The sequence below is a fragment of the Cololabis saira genome, chromosome 3, assembly GCF_033807715.1.
Source record: "Cololabis saira isolate AMF1-May2022 chromosome 3, fColSai1.1, whole genome shotgun sequence".
Taxonomy (NCBI): Eukaryota; Metazoa; Chordata; class Actinopteri; order Beloniformes; family Belonidae; genus Cololabis; species Cololabis saira.
The window spans coordinates 40,713,531-40,723,889 of record NC_084589.1 but is presented as its reverse complement, the minus strand read 5'-3'; the positions used below and the strand labels follow the sequence as shown (position 1 = coordinate 40,723,889).

At 42.1% G+C, this 10,359-nt stretch overlaps 1 protein-coding gene and 1 long non-coding RNA gene across 4 annotated transcripts in view; one reads left to right on the top strand and one right to left on the bottom strand.

Annotated features, from left to right (window-relative positions):
• Positions 1-446: 446 nt before the first annotated feature.
• LOC133439762 (uncharacterized) lies at positions 447-10,270 on the bottom strand. Its single transcript, XR_009782181.1, has 3 exons — positions 9,325-10,270; positions 4,403-4,491; positions 447-1,062 (listed from the first exon to the last, which is right to left on the bottom strand). It is a non-coding gene; the product is annotated as an uncharacterized LOC133439762 (long non-coding RNA).
• The window catches only part of etv1 (ETS variant transcription factor 1), a 28,961-nt gene continuing 21,045 nt past the window's right edge, over positions 2,444-10,359 (top strand). For 2 of the 3 annotated variants that reach the window (XM_061717510.1, XM_061717508.1), the window contains exons 1-4: positions 2,444-2,790; positions 3,174-3,264; positions 3,589-3,636; positions 7,707-7,760. In XM_061717510.1, coding sequence (XP_061573494.1) covers positions 2,746-2,790; positions 3,174-3,264; positions 3,589-3,636; positions 7,707-7,760 — 238 coding nt within the window. In that variant the 5' untranslated portion in view covers positions 2,444-2,745. Of the gene's footprint in view, positions 2,791-3,173; positions 3,265-3,588; positions 3,637-3,829; positions 4,484-7,706; positions 7,761-10,359 lie in introns of those variants that run through there. The other variant, XM_061717513.1, reaches the window with a different exon arrangement.

Below are 10,359 nucleotides of genomic sequence, written 5' to 3'. Positions count from 1 at the left end.
ATGGACAGGATTTGGAGAATTTTGCCTTATGAATGTGAATCTTAGCAACAATTGTTGCTAAGTTTCACATTCATAAGGCAAAATTCTCCAAAATTAACAACTGGTCAACTTAATGATTTTTAAGAATCATTAAGTTGACCAGTGAGTTGAATTTTGTAATTTTGGTTTTCGTAATAAAGTAAGATATCTTTAGCTTCTAATTTAATTACATTATTAGTGGGAGACTTGACAGTATGGTTGCAATACATGCAGGTATTGCGTCACATTTTCTGGCACTAAAAGCTCGAACTCAGGAGCTTCAGTTTGGTTCGACTACAGCTCAACTAAGATGGTTTGTAAAACTTCAATATTGGTCGGATTAAGGCAACAATTCGACTTTCTGTTAGTGCATGTAAACGTCGATCATTTAGAATCTTGCCCAAGCAATTTATTGTTAAAGTTGACTGCACAAGCACTGATTTGGCTGCTCAAAACTGCTTTGATCCACATTCTTTTGTTTTCCAACAAATGTTACCACTCCTCACCATCTAATAGTGGACATAGATGTATCTCAAAGGTTTGACTTGTCTTAATCCTGCTGTAGTTTTTGCAAAATAGGGACTCTCAAACAGACTCTTGCATAGACATAATGTAAAATAGCTGGAAACAGCCGTGATCATAAATAATGAATGACAGTAATAAGTGCTGATATTACAATCACTGATTCTGCTTCTGGTATTATTTGATTCCTTGAAGTGAAGTTTATTAACCGCTCTACTCCGGGCTCCATCGGGACAACACGGTTAAAACTTGAGAGAGGAGCTTTTTGTTTGGACACTCTGTTCTTATTGAACATGTTTTGGAAAACAGTGTCGGGTTTCTTGGACGCTGTTCCCGGTTTTAGTGGGTGACCTGAGCTTCACTTCCAGGTCAGTGGCTTCTGCAGGTCTCAACAATGTATCCTTTACAGGAGAAGGGAAGAGCTGGCGCTTAAGCGAGTCCCCCTGGAGGCTCTTCAAAACACCGTTGCCATGGCCACGAACTTGACCGGGAGAGGAGTGAGGAGCGTGTTTGTGTTGCACACTGTATGTGGAGAAAAGACGGGACTGTGTGAGGGTTGGGGGGGTGCAGGTGCAGCTGGTATAAACACTTTTTAAAGAGAGAGAGAGAGAGAGAGAGAAGGAAATGGCAGGATAATTGCAATAAACTTTAATGCAGTCTAGTCTGTTGTTGTAAATTACTTAACCCTTGTGCTATCTTTGGGTCAAGGGAGGGTGAAGGGAGAAAAGATGGAATGAAGGAAGGGAGAAAAGATGGAAGGAAGGAGAAAGGAGGAAAGAAGGAAGGAAGGAAGTAGGAAAGGGAGTAAGGAAGGGAGAAAAGATGGAAGGGAGGAAAGATGGAAGGGAAGAAGGAAGGAGAGAGCAGGGGGAAAGAAGGAAGGAAGGGAAGAAAGGAAGGAAATGAGCCTGAAAGAAAGAAAGAAAGAAAGAAAGAAAGAAAGAAAGAAAGAAAGAAAGAAAGAAAGAAAGAAAGAAAGAAAGAAAGAAAGAAAGAAAGAAAGAAAGAAGGATAAATTCCCGTTGATGACCTTTTTGTGTAACAAACATGGCGGATCTGAGAGCGTAGAATAGTAGACTTTATTGATCCCCTAGAGGAGAAATTCAAAAAAAATAAAAAAAAATAAAAAGAAAGAAAGAAATTCAAAAAAGAAAGGAGAAAAGAAGGAAAGAAGGAAGGAAGTAGGAAAGGGAGGAAAGAAGGGAGAAAAGATGGAAGTATGGGAGAAAGGAGGAAAGAAGGCAGGAAGTAGGAAAGGGGGTAAGGAAGGGAGAAAAGATGGAAGGAAGGGAGAAAGGAAGGAAAGAAGGGAGAAAAAGAAAGAAGGGAGGGAGGAAGGAAGAAAGGAAGGGAGAAAATAAGGAAAGAAAGAAGTGAGGGAAGAAGGAAGGAATGGAGAAAATAAGGAAAGAAGGAAGGAAAAGCAAATAAAGCTAATAAAGGAACAAATGACGAAATTGGATAGGAAGAAAAAGGAGTAAAGGAGGGTAAAAAATGAGGAAAAGAGGAAAGGAAGAAGAAAGGAGAGAGCATGGCAGGAGGAAAGAAGGATAGAAGAATTGGGTCATTTTGACCCAAAGACAGTACAAGTGTTAAATAAACTTTTACGGTTGTTTTTTTTTTTAATGGAGAAAAAGAAGACGCATCCATGACAATGGTGTCATTGACTGCACTAACGCTCTCCGCCTGCAGCTTGTGCGTGATTGACTGCCAGCAATCTGATCCGGGGAAAGACATTGACGACCAATAGGAAGCGGAGCGGCTTGTTTCCATGGGAGGCCCCGGGAGCGCAGCTCGCCGCCGGGACCCGCAGCCCCGCAGCCGCTCCGAGGACCAGCAGAGCCGGAGAGAGCTCCGCAGACCTGCGAGGTGAGCTCTGAGCTTTGAGCTTTTACCCCCGCACTTGAGTTTTATTTCATAGAGAAGAAAAAAAAAAAAAAGAAAGAAGGCGAAGTCGCACTTTGGTGCGCCCTCGGAGCTCCGCGCGTCTTTTACGCATCACATTCACGCGTCTGGGAGTCCAACTTTCCTGCATCTCCGACCGCCGAGCCGCTTTAGAGGCAAAAGCTGGTGAAGACCCGCCATCAGCCTCCTCCTCCTCCTCTTCTCCTCTTCTCCTCCTCCTCTCCTCCTCTCAGGGTTCCCGGGACAGAAGCGCGTCTGCGGCTGCTCGCCCGCTGCAGCTCCGGCGGTGCAGGAATCAGGATGGATGGATTTCCCGACCAGCAAGTGCCTTACTGTTACTCCAAAGTGAGTGATCAACAAATCAAATTCAACAAAAGAAGCGCTCCTTTCTCGTCTTCTTGCAGGCCCAAATCCTTTTAATGTGCTCTTACACTTTTATTTATCACAGCAACTAGTTTCAAAAATACCTCCATGTGTTTATTCTAATCCATCTGTGATTTCTCCCCTCCTAATTCTCAACCATAAATAGCTGAGCAAAGTAGCTTCCACTTTACATAATCTTATTGATTAAGTTACAGCTTGCATCAGAGTCAGGTTTCTCCAGGAGGGAGTCTGTTATCAACGAGTGACTCTTTAGTTCACCTTTTCCACACCATAAGCACCTGCTTCAGCGTGGAAATAGAACAAAAAAAGGTTTCTCTCTCTCTCTTTTTTCCCCCCCCTTATAGAAGCTGCAAGAAAAGACAACAAGCTGCCCAAGGCCAGCACATGACAGAAAGAGAAAACTCATTAAGTCCGACCTGGCCCTGGACACTGAAGGTAAGGCGCAGGACAGACGGAGAAGTTAATTTCACGGCTTCTAAACATTTAGCAAAATTCAATTGGTTTGTGGCCACCTGTGCTGCTAACTGAGGAATCTCAATTACAGCACAGCGGCCTGTGAGGACTCTCACACGCCTCTGTCAGCGGTCAGAAACACAAATTGACTTGTTATTAGCTGCACTCATGCCCACTGAGCTACAGTGGCATAACAGCCGGCCGTAATGAAATCAGTTGTTTCTGATGCTTCTCCTGGGCTTTCGCCTGCGCTTTCCTAACTGCTTTTAAACCGGCTCCTCTCTGGTTTCCCCCCCCCATCATCAGAGCTCTTCCAGGACCTCAGTCAGCTGCAGGAGACTTGGCTGGCAGAAGGTGAGTGTTTCAAATCTCAAAAAGGCAAAAAAAGGGGGAAAAAAAAGAAAAAGGAGGAGAGATGGGTAAAAATGGATAGGTTGTGAGGAGGTGGGAGGAGAGGTGGGGTGGGGGGGCTGCCTGGAGTTACATGCCTAGTGTCGCAGTCCAATTAAAAGCCTGTGTGGAAGAGGCACCTTGTGTGTCATGCATACATTAGAGGCTGTGAGCGCGGGGTCTTGAGGGAGACCGAGGAGGCTCTACCCAGAGAGTGTCATCACAAATTACCAGGAGAAGCTTCTCCGCCGCTCGCTGTCTCTCCTGCTCCTGGCAGCAGCTAACACGCCGCACGCCAGCCAGCCACCGCTGCTGCCTCCACCGGAGCTCCGCCGCTCCGCCGCTCAGCCCACCAGCTCTCTCTTCCTCTCTCACCCTCTCATCTGACCCCCCTCAACCCTCCTCCTCCTCCTCCTCCTCCTCCACCTCCTCCTCCCCCCTCATTGCTTCCTCTCAGCACTCCTCTCTTTATCTTCTACAGCTGTACTATACCATCACCTTGTCTTCTTCAATTTCACTTCTTGGCAGCGAAAGAACAAAAAAAAAGAAAAGAAAAGAACAAAAAAAAAGACAGAAAAAATGGATCTACCATAATTATTTTTCGAACAAACTTCCAAAAACCAAAAAAAAGACTCATCTGATGTGAGAGGCAGCAGAATTTTTTTTTTCCCGTTCCTCTTGCTTTTTCGTATTTTTTTTTTTCCTCTCTCTGATGGCAAGACTTCCTCACCGTGGTCTAACTGAGACGTGATGCTTCAGGATTTAAGCGCCAGCGTCCTCTTTCCAGCGTGTCTGCAGCATCGAACTTTTGGTTAGTGTCTAAGGGGAAAGAAAAGAAGAGAAAAAAAGTTCTTTGTTGTGCTTGTGTGTGCATGCCGGGCTGCTTTCTGTCCCCACGTCTGTATTTGAATCTAATCAGGATGCAAATTATTTCAAAACTGCATGTGATGTAAAAGTTTAAATCTTAGTAGCAAAGAAAGTTGCGTTTTAAAAATGAATTTAAATGTTAAAAAAGTAGAAGTTTCCTTGATGTTTAATTTCAGTATTGTGGGATTTAGTGTAAATGTGAGTGCAGATTGAGAGGAAACTTTGCTTTAGGATGGGTTTGCAGGTTTTTAAACCTAAAAAGTGCAAAGTCTCCAAACTAAAGTAAGAATTATGTCTCACACAAGACAGGGATCATTTTAAAACTTATTAGCTGCTTCATGCTTTGTGTTTCATCTCTCTCCTGTAAATTTATTCAGTTAACCTCTGAATTCTTGAAAAAAAAAAAAAAAAACAAATCAAGTAAAAATGCATACAATTGGAAGTGGAGTTTCGTATCAAAATATAGATAAATTACAAATATTGACAATTTAATGATCCTCTATTATCCAGTAGACGTTATTTTAATTGAATGTTCTTTGTCAAACAACTAAATTAGTTTTTAAAGTTTTTTTCTTTTCCTGTATGTGTTGGCAGCAACAAAACGCTGCTCAGCCTGAGAATTTTTTTCTTCATTCGTCTAAAATAACTAAATATACTTTTTTTTTCTTCTTTTTAAGTAACTGAGTTGTAATACATCCACCGGAGAAAGTGAGAATTCTGCCTCTGCGGCTTCGGCACGTGAAGACTCAATAATTTATGGGCTCCGTCTAGTCTTTGATACATTTGAAAACGCTCACGGTGAAATCCAAAGCTTTAAAAAAAATGAGAAGTATTCTTTAAAGCAGATATTGAAATAGTTGAGCGACTGGAAGGGGAGGGGGCGGGGGGGCGGCGAGGTGAGATGAGGCGTCGCGGTGCACACCACGCTGCGTACGGAAGAAAAAGACAAGGTTTTAATATTTCAGTACCCAAAGTGGGAGAAGAGACGGCAGCTGAGAAGAGGTATTACTGTTAAGGATTACAGTTCTGCCTGTCACGGATCAATGTGGTGATGTACGATTCAAGATTGTAGATTTAATGAATGACTTCCTGTCCATTAAGATGAAAAGGAATACCTTCCCATTTCTAAGATTTATTAGTTCAGGTAATTGGAACGAGAGGAGGAATTATGAGCGACAGACTGAATTTCCGACTCCCAAGACGGAGAGGTTAAAGGTTTTTTTTTTTTTTTCAAATGACGGGGGAAAAAGGCCGACTCCCTTAACAGCAGCAAACCCCCCTCACCGTGGTTTCTGGACTGATCTTTAAATGATTTTCTCTCTGAAATCCCGTTCAAAAAGGTAGTTTGCTCTGGAAATCAGAGTCCGGACAAATTTGGTGAATTTATTTTCAATCTTTCATCGCTGTTAGTTCCAAGTTTAGAAAACTCTGCAGATATTTTCAGGTGTCCTGTTTGAGAACCATCGCAACTTTTCCTTTTTTTTTTTTTTAATCCCCTCTCCTTTTCACGTGTCCTTCCTGCTCTTTTTTTTTTTTTTCCGTGCGTTGTTTTGTGAATGGCGGCAGATTTCCAGCTTGCGTTCTCCGCAGGAGTTGGTTGCAGAGATCAGCTGGCTCATTCACAGGCCGAGGCCGGTGACTCATCCATCCGCCACTTCCTTTCGGCCGCAGAAACGCTTTCGCTTCTCTTTCCTTTCCAAGTCACGAAATTTCTGTCGGGAACTGTTTTCAGGCTGCGTCTGTTATAATTGCTCTGGTTTTGGTGGTTTTTACCTTGAAAACCATATAACCAGAGTCAGAATTTAAAAAATATATATATATATTACAACCTATACAGCCTATGTTGCAGGGACTTAACCTTTGACATTTTTGCATAATGGCCCTTTAGAAAAGCATGAAGTGTGGCAGCAGAACCAAATCAAATCAGCTGTGCAAAAACATAAATTGTGCAAAAAAAAAAAAGCTTTAACCAACTAGAATCAGGAGGGAAAATGCCTCCATTATTTCCTCTCTGTTTGCTGCTTTCTTCACCCTCCTGACATTTTTGTGGAAAATGTGGAGCAATTTCTGCTGTTGATCTGTTAATTTACTCTCTTCAATTCACACCTCAGGTGACAGGGAAAAAAACCCCATCCCTGACCACATCAGGACTGGCAAAAATGTGAAAAACATGTGATTTATATGATCTCTAGACATGTTGAGGCAAGTTACTGATCTTGTGATAATGAAGATCCACCTCACCGTGTGCAGAAATAGACGTGCTAATGAAACATTTAAATTTTTCTCTTTTTTTTTTTTCTTCAAATTTCACCGGAGAGAGTTGAACTTGAGGGACGTGAAGAGCTGTCGCAGACTGTAAATATGTGCGATAGAAATGTTTGCATGATTAATTGGAGCCGGAGCGGCGCGGGCTTCATTATTTTAGCATTAACCTGGGCGCAGGGGCGCTCGGCGCGCAGGTGAAGCGTTGGAGGCTTTTGGAACAGACCGAACTCGGTAGGTACAGGTGGATTCACCAGTAGGGGAGGAAGCCAATTAGATACTGGTAACAATGGGAGTTTGGCTGCTGGCAAGGGCTGGGGCTGTCGCGGCGGCGACCTCAGGAAGTGGATTTAGGAGGAAGACGGGTAGCTAAAGTTAAATATCATCCCCCTCTTGAGGCAGTTTTGGCAAAATGTCGTCTATTGTTGCCAAAGCCAAAGAATTTCAGAGGTTATTTGTGTGTTAATTGTGTCAAATTTCAATTTTTTTTCTCTTTTCTGTCACTTAGAGTGAATTTTCTTTGTTGCTGTTCAATTTAAAGCGGCTCCTTTAATTTTTTTTGCTTTGTTGTTGTGTAATATCATTTAAAATAACTTTTTTTTAAATAACTTTATGGTGTTTTTGACCCAGATGTTGTGAAAGAATGTGAGAATATTATAAATACACTCACAACTTTCACTCACAAGCTAATGAAGTCGCCTCAAAAAAAAAAATGGAACAAAAACCCACTTGTAAAACATATTTATTGAAGTGTTTTCTTGAGCTGACATTGTTGTAAAGGCCCAGCTAATATCCCACGATGCCGTTTGGCAGTGGACAGTGTTTGAGAGCTGCGATCAGAGCAGCGTTGTACGCCGACATCGCTCACAATCATCCCCTTTCTTCTTCTCTGCTTCTATCTTCAGCTCAAGTTCCCGACAATGACGAGCAGTTTGTCCCAGACTTCCAGACTGAAAACTGTGAGTAAGAAACCCCGTCGCCCGTTTCCTGTGACCCCGTGAGCATCCGTGGTGTTTTTTCTCCTCCGCTCGGCTTGTGTGTGTTTCATTTTGGGAGTGTGAGTGTTATTGTGCGTTGTTTCCACGCCTGTCCGTACGCTCACCTTCGCCTGCACCAGCGTCTCTGGAGAGCTGCAGGAGTCTCGCAGGTCGATAGAGAGACATTATCTCTCTTTCTCTCTCTCTCTCAGTGCTCATGAACCTCTCTCAGCCACTGGCTTATTTGCAGAACATCAAAATATTTATGAAGATTTTTTTTTTTTATGGTTGAGATGATATTTCTGACTCCAGATGGTCCAAATATAAAACCTCCTTTTTGAGTGTGGTTACATTTTTTTTTTTTTTTTTAAATCAGCGTTTTAAGTATTATATTAAGTACCTTCTACATCTGTTTTCTTTTTTTTTTTTTTTTAATTATTATTATTATTTATTTATTTAAGGGTTGGTTGTTTCCTCCCTGTCCTTCAGTGGGGATTTTAAATTGTAAAGGCAGGAATCTAAAAGTTAGGGAGCATCTTTAAAGCCTGTTTTTCATACACGATGATTAAAAAAAATAGTGCAGTTTGTCCAACATCGTGAACGGCGATTGCTCGCGGTTGCTGGTGACTTGGCACGGCCCATCTCTGGAGGAAGTAGTGCCAAGGTGGGGACAGAAATTGAGTGAGTGGAGCTCAGTGGGACCCGGAGCGAGCACATGTCTTTTAGATGAGCCAAAATGCACATGAAACTGTGAGGGGAAAAACACACACACACACACACACACACACACACACACACACACACACACACACACACACACACACACACACACACACACACAAACGTGTGCGTCCACACCCAGTCTTCCCTTTGTCCTCAGTGCCCTTTAACCCCGGTATGAAAAGTTGAATGAAAGGCAGAGGTCTTTTAGAGGAATCGGTACTAGAGGAAAGATAAATCCCAGTTCTTTCAGAAGAGATAGAAACATTTAGTCACCGCAATTTTGATAAAAATGAAGCGTAAAAGAGTCAGGCACCGAGCAAGAGCTGACCTTAACCCTATTTAATCCATATAACTCTTTATTTATCCAGCAAAGCTCCCATTTCTGGATTAAAAACCTATATATCCTTTACTTTTAGCATTTTTAATTGACTTAATTAAATAATTGATTTATATTTGTCCACAGGATCTAATTATTTCACATATAACTCTAAATACAACATCGACTCATCATAGTTTCAACTATTTGAAAGGAACATTCTTATTAGAATCCATTTGATTTATACACATATGTGTATATTTATGTATGTGTATGCATATGTATGCATATATATATGTATATATATTAAATATAGTAATAATGCACATATATATGCCTTTGGTTTCTACCGTCATGGTATCAATCATTAATATGTGTGCAAAAAAAAAAAAAAGAATCCATTTGATTTCCATTTCACTTCATATTTAACAGTTCAGAACACCAAGAGTATGAACTCAGCACCTTTAATTCAGATTAAAACAATAAAAAAGGTGTGAATCAGCCCACCCTAGAATCCTCTCTGAAGGAGCCGTGTGGCGTTCAGCGCGGTGGAGAAGCAGAGGTCACCAAGACTGTCCCGGTGTCCTTCAGAGGTAGCCGGGGTGGGTGACCATGTTTGCAGGATACTGCTGACCATATGAATTGTCCTGTTGGCAAAGCCGCGGCAGACTGGAGGGACACTAACAGATGGCGGGAGGGTGAGGGCACCGTGGTTGGGCTGGAGCAGCAATCCCAGCCGGCAGCTCTCCCATATGGGTTTCACCCATCCCAGAGACACAGGAATGGTGCTGGAGGTGCAGGGAAAGAAGAGAAGTGCAGGTGCGGAGACAGATAAGAGGAGGAGATAAGAGAATAGACGACTGTGAGGAATCAGGAGCTACGGTAAATATCAATACTACAGCAAAGCACCTTTGATGGGCATTTCTTAGGAAACAGAACCTTTATCGTCGTTGTGAGCTCCAGTGGTGCCCAGAAATACCAAAGTTTACAGTTTACTCCGTTTTTCTATTATTACATTCAACACGGGCACTATTTATTTGCCAATAACCCCACACACGGCATCCATGTCGTGCCCATTAGAGCACGAGACGTGAATTCATTTACAGCCGTAAATAGTGCACACTTAACTGGTGTTTGATCAGGGTTTGCTCCAGCGCTCCGTCACCCCCGTTATCCTGCTACAATTTCCACAATCTGCAACCACAAATTGCATTGAAGAAAAATAAGATTCAATTTTTATTTTAGGTCTTAGTTATTGCAGTTTGACATCCTGTTTCCTTACAAACAGTTGAAAAGTTGTCTTCAGATTATTTTCCTTTATCAAATTTAGTGTAAATGTAAGCTGATCCAACACAGTAAAATACTTAAAGTTTCCATGAGGGTAGCGTAGTTAGTCTAAAGAGTAATTTGACCTTTTTGTCTTATTAATCTTTGACGCGAGAGTTAGTAGCATTAACAACAGAATTAGCATTAAAACAAAGCAAAAAAACGTATTTTCTGGACTATAAGCTGCACCTGCATATAAGCCGCATCCGCTCTATT